Raw genomic sequence first — 15,080 nt, 5'->3', positions numbered from 1 at the left:
TATCACAGTGCTGTTTGAGTGCTGTATCACTGCAGTTTGAACTTATCGTGCGTTTGGGCTATCACAGTGCTGTTTGAGTGCTGTATCACAGTGCTGTTTGAGTGCTGTATCACAGTGCTTTGAAGCTGTTCCATGCTGTTGAGTGCTGTATCACAGTGCTGTTTGAGATGCTGTAACACAGTGCTGTTTGACGTATCCAGTGCGTTGATGCTATCCAGTGCTGTTTGAGTGCTGTATCACAGTGCTGTTTTGAAGCTGTATCACAGTGCTGTTTGAAAGCTGTATCACAGTGCTGTTTTGGAGCTGTATCACAGTGCAGTTTGAGTGCTGTATCACAGTGCTGTTTGAGTGCTGTATCACAGTGCTGTTTGAAAGCTGTATCACAGTGCTGTTTGAGAGCTGTATCACAGTGCTGTTTGAGTGCTGTATCACAGTGCTGTTTGAGTGCTGTATCACAGTGCTGTTTGAGTGCTGTATCACAGTGCTGTTTGAGAGCTGTATCACAGTGCTGTTTGAGTGCTGTATCACAGTGCTGTTTGAGTGCTGTATCACAGTGCTGTATCCCTGTGCTGTTCCAGGGGGAAGCGCTTTGTGGCGATGAAGGTGGTGAAGAGCGCACAGCACTACACTGAGACAGCGCTGGACGAGATCAAACTGCTGCGATGCGTGAGTGACTCGGTCCCTGTGGATCTATGTTTTACATCAAATCTCTCTCTTTCTCTCCTCTTTTCTCTCTCCTCTTCCTTCTCTCGCTCTCTCTGTCCCTCTTTCTCTTTTTCTCTCTCCCTACTTCTGTCTCTCCAGCTTTCTATTCTCTTTCCTCTTCCTTCTCTCTCCCTGTCCCTCTTTCTCTTTTTCTCCCTCCCTACTTCTGTTTCTCCTACTTTCTCTTTTCTTTTCTCTTCCTTCTCTCTCTCCCTGTCCCTCTCTTGCTTTTTCTCTCTCCCTACTTCCTTCTGTCTCTCTTTCTATCTCCCTCTCTTCTTCCTTTTCTCTCTCTGTGTGTCTCTCTCTTTTTCAGTCTCGATATTTAATTCAGCTCTGTTCAGTGTTAATCTATTCAGAACCAATGAATCAGTGTCATGGAAGCTCTTCATTGTTGCTCTATTGGCAGAACCACTGAATAGCATCACGGAAGCTCAACCAGAGCACATAAGACGTGGAGTTTAAAATGACCCTCTGCACCGCTCTGTGTCCCCAGGTTCGGGAGAGCGACCCCGCTGACCCCAATAAGGACATGGTGGTCCAGCTGATAGACGACTTCAAGATCTCGGGGGTTAACGGCATCCGTATCCTTCTTAAATAAAATGAGTCCAAGAAAAAATTGCAGTTAGGCCTTTAGCCGATGCTCTTATTGCACTGTGTACATGTTACGTATGATCCATTTATACAGCTGGCAGTTTTACTGAAGAAAATCAGTTTAGATTGGCTGGACAATGGCAGTGTCCCATCTGGGAATTGAACCTGCAACCTTTGAGCTATAAACCCAGATCCCTAACCACTGTACGGCACTGCCAGCTGACAGAGTGTGACAAGTGTTGTTTTTGTGGAGAGATGGAACCCTACAACATTCATATTACATAGTGGTCTGAGCCAGTCCATGTTTTACTGGAAGCAGATTAGTGCATTGAGTAGAATCTGTGGTAAGACTCAGACTGGCTGAAAGCACTATACATTACGAGTTTTACGTCTGGTTCTACAGTATATGGGTTCTGTTAACATTACATTACATTTATTTAGCAGACGCTTTTATCCAAAGTGACGTACAAAAAGTGCAGCACGCCAGTATGCTGTCTCCAGACACAAAGAGGATATGACCTCATCAGCGAGTGAGTGTTGGGACTGTCTGTGGCCCTTGACCTCTGCGGTTAGATGTGTGCATGGTCTTTGAAGTCCTGGGGCACCATCTACTCAAATGGATCATCAAGTCCAACTACCAGGGCCTGCCTCTTCCATGCGTGAAGAGCATCATTCGACAGGTAACGCACACACGTGTCTGATTCAGTTTTGGATCTGGTTTCATTTCTGGTTACTGACGTGGTCTCTAGTACGGTTTCTAAGGTGGTCTCGAGTCCTCTGGCTGGTGTGGGTTTCTGAAACGGCGGCTGCTGTATTTCTTTGTACGATCGACGCCGCGTCTGAGGCTCCGTCCCTTCCGGCAGGTTCTGCAGGGGCTGGACTACCTGCACAGCAAGTGCAAGATCATCCACACGGACATCAAGCCGGAGAACATCCTCATGTGCGTGGACGACGCCTTCGTGCGCCGGATGGCCGTGGAGGCCACCGAGTGGCAGAAAGCTGGGGCCCCGCCTCCGTCCGGATCCGCAGGTACCCCCCGCTTTGGCCCCCCTCTATCACCCCCCGCTCCACAGCCAAACGGGGCCCAGCAGGGGTACAGTCGTGAGATGAGCACGTCTGTCTGGGCCCTGTCAATCCTGAGCAGAGGTGGAAAATCCAGGTTCGGAAAGTAAAACTCCAGCCCAGAATTTTGTTCCAACCACCTGGATTTGCTACAGTTCTTCAGCCGGGAGGTAGAACTAATTAAGTGAAATCAGCTAGCTCAGTTCATGGGTGGAAGAAACACGAGGCGGGAGTTTTACTTCCTGACCCCTGGACTTTCCACCTCTGATCCTGAGGTTGTAGGGCCCTGTACAGAGAAACGGGAGGCGCTGTCAGCCGCTTTTAAACTCTTAGGAAACGCACGGGAAAGGAGGATTACTGTGGATCCAGGACACTAATGTAGAGCTGTTATTTTTGCATTCATGGTGATGATGAATCTCCCTCTCTCCTCCCTCTCTCCCTCTCTTTCTCTCTCTCTCTCTTCCAGTCAGCACAGCACCTCAGCTCAAGCCGGTGAGTCGTGGTCTCGTTGCTCTGTAATTCTCTCTCTCAGCGCACATGCCCCCACTCGCGTATGCGCACATACACGTATACACGTATAAAAGAACACTCAAGGGTTGCGGGTTGCTCTCTGCAGACTCCACCCCCCAATCGCATCATGCTCTCTTGGTCTGTGCTATGAATGTCCTCTTCAGTCAGCAACTCTTTTTCTCAGCAAAGCTTTTATTCAGCAGCTTTATTCAGTTTATTTTTCAATCGCATTTCGAGCGCAGCCACCCACATCGCTCCGGAAACGCTCTTTTCACCAAACCTGACCTATCCTATCTATGAATGAAATACTGCAACCGTTTTACCAGGAGAACATGCAGAAATACAAATGATGAAGCATTTCCGTGTGACGCCTAACTGTCCGCCCGTCTGTCCGCCCGTCTGTCCGCTGCTCCCAGGTGGGGAAGATCTCCAAAAACAAGAAGAAGAAACTGAGGAAGAAGCAGAAGCGGCAGGCGGAGCTCCTGGAGAGGCGGATGCAGGAGATCGAGGCCCTGGAGCGAGAGGCGGAGCAGCAGAGCCCCACCCACAGCTCCCCGCCCTGCCCGGGCGTGGCCCAGGCCGAGAGCGACGACGACAACGAGGAGGACGAGGAGGACGAGGAAGAGTACGAGGACGAGGAGGGAGAGGGGGAGCACGGGGAAGGGGAGACAGACAGGTGTCCGGCTAGACTCACGAACCACACGTGTGAGTGTTTCACAGAACAACGACAATAGATGAATTACGTGTGTGTGTGAGTGTGTGCGTGCATGTGTGTGTGTGAGTGTGTGTGTGCCGTGTGTGAGTGTGTGTGTGCCGTGTGTGAGTGTGTGTGAGTGTGTGTGTGTGTGTGTGTGTGTGGTGTGTGAGTGTGTGTGTGTGCTGTGTGTGTGTGTGTGTGCCGTGTGTGAGTGTGTGTGTGCATATGTGCGAGTGTGTGTGTGCCGTGTGTGAGTGTGTGTGTGCATATGTGTGTGTGTGTGTGTGTGCATATGTGTGAGTGTGTGTGTGTGCTGTGTGTGAGTGTGTGTGTGCGTGTGTGTGTGTGTGTGTGCATGTGTGTGTGTGTGTGGCTGGTAGTGTGTGTGTGCATTGTGTGGTGTGGTGTGTGCATGTGTGAGTGTGTGTGTGCATTGTGGAGTGTGTGTGTGCTGTGTGGTGTGTGTGTGCATAGTGTGTGTGTGTTTGGCATGTGTGGCTATGTGTTGTATGTGCTCATTTGAGTGTGTGAATTGCAATTGGTGGTTTGCAGGTCTTTTCATGCCAATAAAGCTCCTTGAGTTGAATTGATTGAGTGGATTCGAGTCTTCCAGAAGGCCGTACATGCAGCTCGGGCCACACGTTTGACTCGGTTTGACACGTTTTTCCTTTCATATTTGACTTAAATGCAAATTGTTTCGTTTTTTTTCGTTGATGGTTCATCGTGTGAATGTGTTTCTGTGTGTGTGTGTGTGTGTGTGTGTGTGTGTGTAGGTGCAGACACACAGCAGCAGGATGTACAGGTGTCCTCCTCTACAGAAACCCCACAGCAGGATGGGAACCCAAAAACAGAGACAGAGGCCTCGACCCCAGCAGGGGATGGGGGTGGGGCGGAGGGAGAGCAGGTGGGCCAGGAGGCGAAAGAGGAAGGGGTGGAGCAGGAGGAAGACACTGAGGAGGACGAGGAGGAGGAGGAGGAGGAGGATGATGATGATGACGACGATGATGATGATGAAGACCAGGAACCCACAGTGGTGAAGGAGGAGACAAAAGAGCCAAAGCAGGAGGTGTTAAAAGAGGAGGAGACAAAAACAGAGGAGAGAGAGGAGAAAAGGAACGGCAGAGGTGAGGATGGTGAGAAGGAGCAGAATGGTGAGGAAGGGGGTGAACAGCTGGTGAACTCTTCCACCCCGAGCCGCAAGGACAGCTCTAAAACGAACGGGCACGTGGTGCAGGGGGCGGAGGAGAGGGGCCTGAGAGGGACCATGCTCTGCCCCCTGGTGGAGTCGGAGATCAGCACCACGGACAGGGACGGCTCCGTCAGCTCCTCCTGCGAGCTCTTCAACGGCGAGACGCCCGTCCTGACCAACGGGGGGCGCCACCGGGGCACCTCTCCCCGGTACCCGGAGCTGCCTCTCGACCCCTCGCCCGGCAACCCCTGCGCCCCCGTCCCCAGGGTCCCGCCCGCGTACAGCCCCGCCTCCGACCGCAGCCGCACCGTGTCCTCCTCCAGCACGGGGGACACGCCCAAAGGTGAGGGACACGCCCACAGGCCCCGCCTCACCTGTGTCTCTGCACAGTCGCACCTGTAGCCTTAGAGCCCCGGTACACTTGCAGGTACAATATCACAGATTCCACCTCACCTCAAACTCACTAAAGTGAGCGATCATCGTGCATAAACCTACAAATGTGCAAAAAAATACATGTAATTCTCTGGGACAGCAGAAAAAAAATCTCTCCAGAATTATGTTTTTTATCTGTTGAGTTTTGGAACCAACTTTATTCGCTGCTTTGAGTTATGAAACTGACATAAAGCCAATTAGATATTTCTAAATGTGTTGGAAATCTAAAAGGCAAAGAAACAGACAGGGTTTTTAAAAAATCATTGCTGATGCTGAAGGGAGTAACACTGTCCACCCCCCCCCCCCCCTCACAGGAAAGGCTCGAGCAGCAGACCTGCTGGTGAACCCCCTGGACCCCCGCAACGCCGACACCCTGAGAGTGAAGATCGCCGATCTGGGCAATGCATGCTGGGTGGTGAGTGAGGTCGCCGATCTGGGCAATGCATGCTGGGTGGAGAGTGAGGTCGCCGATCTGGGCAATGCATGCTGGGTGCTGGGTGCTGGGTGGGGGAGTGAAGAATAGGGATTTTTTTAAAAGTATCAGTATTCTTACAGATGTTAAAAATCCTTATCAGTGTTTTCATTGTGCCATATAAGAAATGATGCTTTGGAAAGTGATAATATATCCCACAGTCATGAACAGCTGTGTAAATATTTTTTTTTAAGTTTTCCTTTTTTCAATATTTTTCAGTCTGTCTTAAAACATACTAAGGCACAGTGAAGCCAAATCTCATAATAAAATACTGTTCTATTGCCCCAATCTCACACTTTTTTTCAGCAGGTGGAAAGTCACTTTGCTATAAATTCCAGCAATGTCAATGTGCTGGTATTTCTTTTAACTGGGATAGCTGGCTAGTTTGCACGTGAAACCAAATCGCAAAAACTCATCGGTGTCTGTTGTAGCACAGCACTGTGTTGACTGCCGAGCTGCTAGCACACGTCTAATAATGTCTCAGAAATGTTTCCTCCAATTTCACGGGAACTTGGTTACAGCGGTAATGGCAAACAATTACATTTTCTAATGAAATTTAACACTAATCCGATTGAGTCATTGAAAGGTCGTGCAAAATATGAATCAGATTTGAGCGTGCGTGTGTGTGCACGTGTGCGCATATGCACGTGTGTGTGTGGGTGGGTAGGTGTGCACCTGTATGTGTTTGTGCTTGTTGGTGGATGTGTGAATGCGTGCGTGTGTGTGTGTGTGTGTGTGTGTGTGCACACGTGCATGCATGTGTTTGTGCAATGGATTCATATTTATAATTAGATTATATTTTGATTAAATCTATGGTAATGTTTTTATTATTGTTTTAAGTACCCTCAACACTAAATACTTCCCCAGTCTCTGTGCGATTGTCTGACAAACTCTCCAGCTAAGCTAATTAGCCAAAGGACATGCAATCCACAGCATTCACTGCTAGGGTACTTCCAGTGCTAGCCCCGTAGTCTCTTTCTCTCCCTGTCCTCCTCCCTTCATTTTGTTTTTTTGCCACTTTGAACGATTCAAGAATTTAAATAGGATTTTTCGTGACTGGAGTTGTCAGATGTTGCTGTTGCATTTTAGGAATCAAGAAGTATTTTTATAATATGCAGGAGCAGTACTTTTGTAAGCAGAGCATATCGCTCTCTTTTTCTCATTTTTGTTCTCTCTTCCTTTCTCTGCCTGCCTCCCTCCTTTCCTCCCTCTCACTCTCTCCCCCCCCCCCCCCCGTCTCCCCCCTCACTCTCTCTCCCTCTCTCTCTCAGCACAAGCATTTCACGGAGGATATCCAGACTCGACAATACCGCTCCATCGAGGTCCTGATAGGGGCGGGTTACAGCACGCCAGCTGACATCTGGAGCACTGCCTGCATGGTGAGAAACCGCCACACTCTGACTCTGAGACATGCCATTGGCCCGTCCCTGTGTCAGTCAAACTGGTCATAGTGGATGCTGCAGAATGTTCTGGTCGCTCAGGAGAATGCTGTTCTTGTGACAGACTGAGAGTTTTCTGGGGGGATGGGACAGTGTATTGTATTTTTTCCACTGAATAATATTAAATTATATTTCTGGGAAATATTTTGTGCTGACAGAGGAGTCATGCAGCTATTGTGAGTTACAGATAGCATGCTGATGTGTCCAGAATAAGTTATTATGGGAGAATGCAGTGGTTTACTGTGAAAGGGCCGGTCCCTGGTGAAATGGTGGGTGTGATTTTGTTGAGAACACAGGTTTGCCCCCCCCCCCTTCTCCCCCAGGCACCCAACACACTGATGTTTGAGAGCAGGGTGGTGAAATCGCCCACACAAACACACACATACACACTCACACCCACATACACAATTGCATTCACACACACAAATACACACGCACATGCACACACTCACATTCACATTCGCAGTCACATACTCAAATGTGCACACACATACGCAATCCCATTCACACACAAATATACACGCACACGCACATACCTGTACACACTTCTGCATGCATGCACATATGTCCACGCACTAATCTCTCTCTCCCCCCTTTCTCTCTGTCTCTCTCCTTCTCACCTCCCCCCCCCCCCTCGCTCTCTGTCTCTCACCTCCAGGCGTTTGAGTTGGCCACAGGGGACTACCTCTTCGAGCCCCACTCTGGAGAAGACTACTCCCGGGATGAAGGTAAATCCCCAGACCCCCCAGTGACCGCTCAAACTGGCACAGTCGCGCAAACACTGACTCACTCACACCACCTGGTGGGCTTTAAGAGAACAACAGCTAGCAGTGGGCACTTGAGCTCAGAAACTCCATTGATATTTGTTTAGTTGTTGTTCAGCTGAATTGAATTTTAATCTAAAACCGGAACTCACTGATTATATCGTACATTTTAGATATATAGTGTAATAACTGCTTTTGTTTTTGTGATTTTTGTTTTTGTGTCTGTACTCTACATTTGAACTTGGACCGTTGATCTTTAGAAGTTGAATTTGAGCTTCAAGGTTAGCTCCACTGGATCGTTTCCCACAGAAACACTTGCGAAAACAATAGCAGAGGCACAGTCCGTCAGCACGAGCTGAGCCGCTAAGGAGTGAGAGAGGACTGCGATTTGCAGCTCCCCGACCTTTGCCCTCTGACCTCATCCCTGCGTCACGTCTCTCATGGGGCCTTGGCTCTCACACTCTCCGTTTTCATACTCATCACTCTATATGACCCCCACCCCCCCCAACTCTGAAACACGCTCCCCTTTCCTGACCCAATCATTCCATTCCTTAAATACACACTCTCTGTCTGTCACCATCCTCCCTATGCACAGTCTCCCTCTCATTCACCCATTCTCTAAATTTCAACCCTCTCCTCTCTCATTCACTCACTCGCTCTCCCCTAAATCCACCCTCTCTCTGTCCCTTCTCTCGTTCATTAGTTCATTCATTCACTCTGTCCTTCATTCACCACCCAGCAAGCTCTCGTCTCTCTCCCTCTCTCCCTCTCTCTCTCTCACCCCATATTACCTGCTCTGTTACTGAATCCCAGTTCATCTGCGTCTATTCACATCGCTTTCTCTCTCTCCCTGACTCACCTGCTCGCTGCTGCACCTGACTAACCCCCATAATCCCCAGGTAAACCCGTAACTATAGAGACCCACATGGAGAATGTGCTGCCCTTTCATTCTGTGATAGCAGATGCGTTCATTCATTAAAAAAAACATTCTTTATTCGGTTATTTTTAGGCTTTGACACAAATCCAATCGCACTAATTCAGCGAGGTGGGACAGGATTTTGGTACGCACTCTTGCATGTGTATTTAATTTCAGCGTTACATATCCCTTCACATACATAGGCTGATACTACAGAGTTAAGAGAAAATATGGATATAATATTTACACAAGTGTGATTAAAGTCAAGAGGTCTTGTGCTTTATGACAGAGCATGATTTTCTTTCTTTACCTCTTCTCTCTCTCTATCTCACTTCCGCTGGTGTGGGAATGACTAACACTGCGCTCTTTCTCTCTCTCCTTCCCTCCCTCCCTCTCTCCTTTTCTCACTTTTGCTCCCCTTTTCCTTCTTTCTTCCCTCCTGCCTTCCCTTTCTTTTTCCCTCTCTCTTTCTTTCCCTCCATCCTCCCTCTCTCTCTCTCTCCCTCCCTCTCTCTCTCTCTCTCTCTCTCGCTCTCTCTCTCCCTCCCTCGTGCCTCTCCCTCTCTCCTCCATAGACCACATAGCCCACATCATTGAGCTCCTGGGCTGTATCCCAAGACACTTTGCACTCTCCGGAAAATATTCCCGGGAATTCTTCAACCGCAGAGGTAGTGCTGTTTTTAAACGCGCTGGTGGAAATGTGGGGCAAGGACGCCCGGCTGGACACAGGGACAGACAGACAGACAGACAGACAGAAAGACAGATGGAAAAGGACAGGACCCACTGAAACGGGGGAACAGCCGTACCATATCACGGGAATCACGACCCAGTTCGGGCCAACACGCAGGGATTCAAACCTGTGTCACCGTGATTCGACGAACAGCCAGTTTCCCAAATATGTTACCCATGTTATTTTACTGTTAAATGTCATTTTTACAGTACATTTGAGATATACATCAGCAGCCAGCGCTAGACTGACTCACGAGCTTCTAAGCGTCTCGCCCTGGTGTTATTAAAGAATATGTGCTGCCTTTACCTCTTGTACCCCCGTATCCTCAGAGCTGAAATAAGTGGGGGCGTGGAAGAAGGAGGGGGCGGGGGGGGGGGTGTTAAATTTTCCCCTTGTGCCCCCGGGTCTGCTGTCTCAGGGCTTAATCACTGTCAGAGATGGTTTTTGGGGTGGAACTCAAGTCTGAGTGACTGTGGATAATCCGGCTCTCAGTCTGCGTAGGTGGATCTGAGGACAGTCGTTTCCAGAGAAAAGGAGGATTGAATAAGATCTTTATCGGGAACTGGGCGTGGGTGTCAGGACATGCCTCATTCCCCGTGTGTTTCTTTTTTCTTTTTTTTTAGCGGTACGGCTTTCCACTCGTTTTCAGGCCTCAGGCGTCCGCTGTCTGCCCAAATTCCTCACCAAAAACAACGCTAATTAGGTTCCAAGGTGTAATTAGCGCTGACTGACTTAATAATTGGCGGAAAACTGAAACCTGGAACGTGCAGATGAGAAGGTCCTGGCAAGAAAAAGTAGCTGAAGAAACACTTAAGAAACAGAATGTCCTCATTGAAGACAGTGGGATAGCTGTAATTCTGTCCTGTGCCACCGGGTGGCAGCGTTTCCCCCACGGTTCCCCGGTGCCTGTGTGTGCGCATGCCTGACTGACTGTGTGCGTCCGTGTCCTGTTGTGTCGTGGTGTCGTTTTTTTTCTCCGGCGTGCCTCGCGCCGCTCAGACCACATCGCTATGATCATCGAGCTGCTGGGGAAGGTGCCGCGCAAAGTGGCCGCCGCTGGGAGGTACAGCCGCGAGTTCTTCACCAAGACAGGTAAACGGCAGCGCCGCCCCCTGCTGGAGGGGAGGAGGAAGTGCGACGGCTGGACCAGAACTATCCTGGTTCTCCCTTCTCCCTTCAGTCAAACACGAGAAGCATCTTGACATGCGAGCAATCACATATAAACATTTGCGCTCATAAAATTAGCCTACAATACATTCATTTAGCAGACACTCTTACCAATGAAAGAGAACGTAAGTGCATCCACCAGTTGCACAAGAAACAATGCCTGACCTGGTTAAAAACATTCCCAGACCACCGAGTGTATGTACAACATCAAGCGCCAGAGCACTAAATGTAAGCTAACCTCTGCAAGCCTGGAACCATAGTGCATGGTTTGAGTAATGCACAATGATACATAATAATCATCCGTTCACATTGTGAAACATTGGGCTTTCCGCCATAGAAGTAGATAGACTTCCTGGTCTTAGGCTGACTGAGTCTGTTTAGAGGAGACTGTTGTTGAACTTAAAGGGCCTACTTACAGTCCTGCTGACTGCTAGCTGAACAATGAACACTAACTGCTAGCTGAACACTGACAGCTAGCTGAACATTGACTGCTAGCTGAACACTGAATGCTAACTGAACACGGCTAGCTGAACACTGAGTGCTAACTGAACACTGCAAGCTGAATACTGAATGCTAACTGAACATTGACAGCTAGCCGAACACTGACTGCCTAACTGAACACTGGAGCTGCAGAGGGAGTGTTCAGCTGGGCTGCTCAGACTGCTGATTCATCAGTGCCGCCGCTGCCAGTGACTGCAGCCGCAGCCCCTCAGGGCCCAAGCGTAGCCGCCGTTAGCATCGCCCGGGCCGTGTTCAGGAGGAGGGCGCAGCCTCGTCTTCAGCGCTCCTGAAACCCCAGCGGAGGCTGAAACGAGCGCTGCGGCGTGAGCGTAACTGGGAGTTCCAAACTGCGAGACAAATGTGAAAAATGAAATGCGCAAACCACAATAAGACCAAAATGGTTGCTTGAGTAAAGCTACAAACTCAGCACAACACTGATGAGTGGGGACGGAGTGTGGCACAGTGGGTAAGGAACTGCGCTTGTAACCGAAAGGTCGTAGGTTCGATTCCCGGGTAAGGACACTGCCGTTGTACCCTTGAGCAAGGTACTTAACCTGCATTGCTTCAGTATATATCCAGCTGTATAAATGGATACAATGTAAAGTGCTATGTAAAAAGTTGTGTAAGTCGCTCTGGATAAGAGCGTCTGCTAAATGCCTGTAATGTAATGCAATGTAATGAGTGAATCTAACTGAGCACCAGTGGCTCATTCCATACCTGATGGAATGTTCTCATCTGCTCAGGTACATACCGTGCTTAGATACGGTTCAGATCTCAGACATTAACGATATCAACGCACAAACTCATATAGAGAGTGTGTATTGTAAACTGCATTTTTGCAACGACTGCTGGTCATGCTTATGAACCTATCAATACTTTGAGACCATTTTGCTATTTTATTTTCCAATTGCAGGACTGATTTAGAAAATTGAACTGAGGCAAAAATTGCGAGCATCCGTGGACCCTCTTTGTGCATGCTAAGTGTGTGTGGTTTGAGTGGATGTGATTCAGATGTTGGACGTGACTGTTTCCAGCTTTCACACCACTGTGGTCTCTGAGCTTTGGCCTCTCTGCTGCCCCCTACAGGCGAACTGCGGCACATCACCAAGCTGAAGCCCTGGTCTCTGTTCGACGTGCTGGTGGAGAAGTACGGCTGGGTGCACGAGGACGCGGGACACTTCACCCACTTCCTCCTGCCCATGCTGGAAATGGTGCCGGAGAAGAGGGCCTCGGCCGCTGACTGCCTCCTCCACCCCTGGCTCAGCTCATAGCGCCACCGCCCCCTGCTGGTGGCCTCCGGAAACAGCTGCGCCTCACAAGGACTGGGGTGTAGGGAGGGGGGGGGGTTGGGGGTGGGAGGGGTTGTTTTAATGGCGGGGAGGTTTGAGAGTAGAGGGGAAGGGAACTGGACCCCACTCATACACACGCACATGCATGTGCACACACACGCACGCACACACGCACACACACACGCACACACGCACACACACGGAGGCAGGTCCCTGGTCCCCACATGGGACGAGTGAAGCTGTGTGTCCCAGGCGGAGACAGCCTTAAGACAGCCACACCCCCTCCCATTCCCCCTCCCTCTGCATGTCATGGGGGTGGGTCCAAAAGTGTTGCTATGGCTACAAGCCCTTTGGAATGAGGAGGGAGGGAGGGGGGGAGAGTGGAAATCTTTTTTTTTTTTTTTGGTCAAATGGGACCATGCAGAGTTCTCAAACGCAAACCCACAGACCAGGCCCACTCCCATCCCCACCCTGCCCCCAGTTACCCACCCTCTGATCAGGACTTTGGGGACTAGAGACGCATGCTCTGGGGTGGAGGGAAAGAGGTAGCTTGTGTATTAGCCTAGCATGGTCGGATTTGGCGGGGAAGGGGGTTGGTTGGGTTTTGGGAAGCAGGATACGCTGCATGCAAGCTGATCACTGTTTGCTGCGATGGCGGGTCGTCTTCCGCAAAGTTTCAGCCAGGGAAGAATCACAGATGTACAATCTGCACTTTGACCTCCCGTCCAGCAGAGGGTGCACCATGCTCAGAGGACATAGTGGGCCGCCGGCTAAAGTTCTCTCCGGAGTTCCCTGAACCGTCAAACTGGATTTGAAGTTTGGATCTGTAGCTCCTGATCTCTGTCTGACCCCCCACCCCCCTTTTGAGGGTAAAATCCCATACTTTTGACACAATTTTTCACTAATTTTTCCGAAAACACAGTGCCGTTCCCCTCCCCTCTCTCACCTCCCTGTACCACCCTCCACAGAACTCTGTAACCCCATACTGAGGGCCCCAAAAGTGCTGCTGAACTTTTCAAACACCCGCTCCCCTCCCTCCCCCAAACTCAGCTGCATGCCTCAATCCAGGGGAGAGGAAGATGCCCTCCTACACACCAGGGGGCACCAGAGAAGAGTGGAAAGATGACTGCTTTTTCTCTGAAGAGTTTTATGTTGTAAAATAGTAAAAGGCAGCCCTGGAGACGGCTGGCAGGCTGACAATTGGAATGCGCGATGGACAGGTGTTCCATTTGTTTTTTCACCAGTTTGTTTTGTTAGGTTTGTTAATTTTGTTTGTTTTCTCTGATTTTCTTTTTCATAATGGGAAGCAGAAACGATGCCATTGATTTGAAAACATTTAAACCCCCTGATCAATGCGCCCTTACCTGCATCCCAACTGTTTGCCGCTACAATTGACCCAGTTCACATACTAAATGAATCGATACGCCCTCCCTGCCTCTCCTAACGCAGCATGTTTTCAGATCTAACCAGTCCGCTCCTCTCCCTGCCTATAATCCCCATGCTCCTTATCGAATTTTCCCAAAAGCGATTTTTTGAAATGGAGGTGGTTGCACTTGACTTTGTACATTTGTTCAGGGATAAAACTTTGTACATAATACTGTGACGCAGAACTGACTGGGGGACGGACCGATTTGTTGTGGTCGCTCAGAGGAAGAAAGGCCCCGCATTTTGTCATCGAGATCTCATTGGACGCCCGGTGGCGTGAAGAGCTGGCGCTACATCCCTCCGGCGCCACCCCGTGGCTGGCAACAGTACTGCACATGCCTGCAGTTCGCCCTGTGCCAATTTCTCTCCCATTCCGCCTCTCGCATTTACCATTTGTCCAGTTGCCTATTTTTGCAATAAATAAGTAGAAGGTGAAATATTTTTAAAATAAACTTTAATTAATTTAAAGAAAAAAGGAAAAAAGAAAAGGAAATTATTTCTGTGGTGTTGTGACAGTGACAGAATCTCGTCCGCGTTGAGGTGGTTGTTTGTCTCTTAGAGATGTTATTTTTATTTAATTTTTTGTAATTATTATTATCATTAGTCATGTTTTAGTCGGACCCCCCTTACATCAACAGTAGTGCTGCTCCTTTCGGACATACATTATGTGTTGGTAATGAAATCGATCACACTCTTTTCTTTCTTTTTCTTTTCTTTCGCAATAACTAATTACGAAAATGAGTTTCTGCACAAAACGCCACCCTCACACGTCCCGTACCGTTCTTTCCTCCATGCCGACTGTTCTTCCTGACATCGACAGAATCGCGTCTCTTATTGTCTGTTTTTCATCGACAGATTTAATAAAATTGCTGATGAAATCGAACCAAGTCTCCTCCCTCGCTTTGTTGTGAACTTTTTGACGTGTCTGTCTCTCTGCACGGCAGAAGCCTCCAGAAGAAAATGTTTGCGAGTGTATAAATGTGACATCAATTTTAGAAGTCTCATATAAAAGAGTCTGCTGATGAGTTGTTCTCCATAACGCACAGTGTTTGATTTTACCACCTAAGAGACGACCGACAAGGGTTTCCTGCAATTAATTCACTTATTGAAATGAGGCGTTATTTACGTTGCGGTTTATTTCGATAGTTCGGTTGAAAAACATGATTTGGCGAATTTGAGGTGCACGAT

The 15,080-nt window shown here is 49.1% G+C and overlaps 1 protein-coding gene across 5 annotated transcripts in view; it reads left to right on the top strand.

Annotated features, from left to right (window-relative positions):
* LOC135259858 (SRSF protein kinase 2-like) overlaps positions 1 to 14,775 on the top strand; it is a 45,163-nt gene extending 30,388 nt beyond the window's left edge. For 2 of the 5 annotated variants that reach the window (XM_064344708.1, XM_064344709.1), the window contains 13 exons: positions 579 to 666; positions 1,202 to 1,289; positions 1,873 to 1,979; positions 2,163 to 2,328; positions 2,828 to 2,853; positions 3,288 to 3,576; positions 4,342 to 5,100; positions 5,504 to 5,604; positions 6,933 to 7,040; positions 7,759 to 7,828; positions 9,356 to 9,448; positions 10,510 to 10,602; positions 12,265 to 14,775. In XM_064344708.1, coding sequence (XP_064200778.1) covers positions 579 to 666; positions 1,202 to 1,289; positions 1,873 to 1,979; positions 2,163 to 2,328; positions 2,828 to 2,853; positions 3,288 to 3,576; positions 4,342 to 5,100; positions 5,504 to 5,604; positions 6,933 to 7,040; positions 7,759 to 7,828; positions 9,356 to 9,448; positions 10,510 to 10,602; positions 12,265 to 12,449 — 2,173 coding nt within the window. In that variant the 3' untranslated portion in view covers positions 12,450 to 14,775. The other 3 variants (XM_064344710.1, XM_064344711.1, XM_064344712.1) reach the window with 3 other exon arrangements.
* Positions 14,776 to 15,080: the final 305 nt, after the last annotated feature.

The sequence above is a fragment of the Anguilla rostrata genome, chromosome 7 (assembly GCF_018555375.3).
Source record: "Anguilla rostrata isolate EN2019 chromosome 7, ASM1855537v3, whole genome shotgun sequence".
Taxonomy (NCBI): Eukaryota; Metazoa; Chordata; class Actinopteri; order Anguilliformes; family Anguillidae; genus Anguilla; species Anguilla rostrata.
The sequence above is the reverse complement of the archived record's forward strand: the minus strand, read 5'-3'. Positions and strand labels throughout refer to the sequence as shown.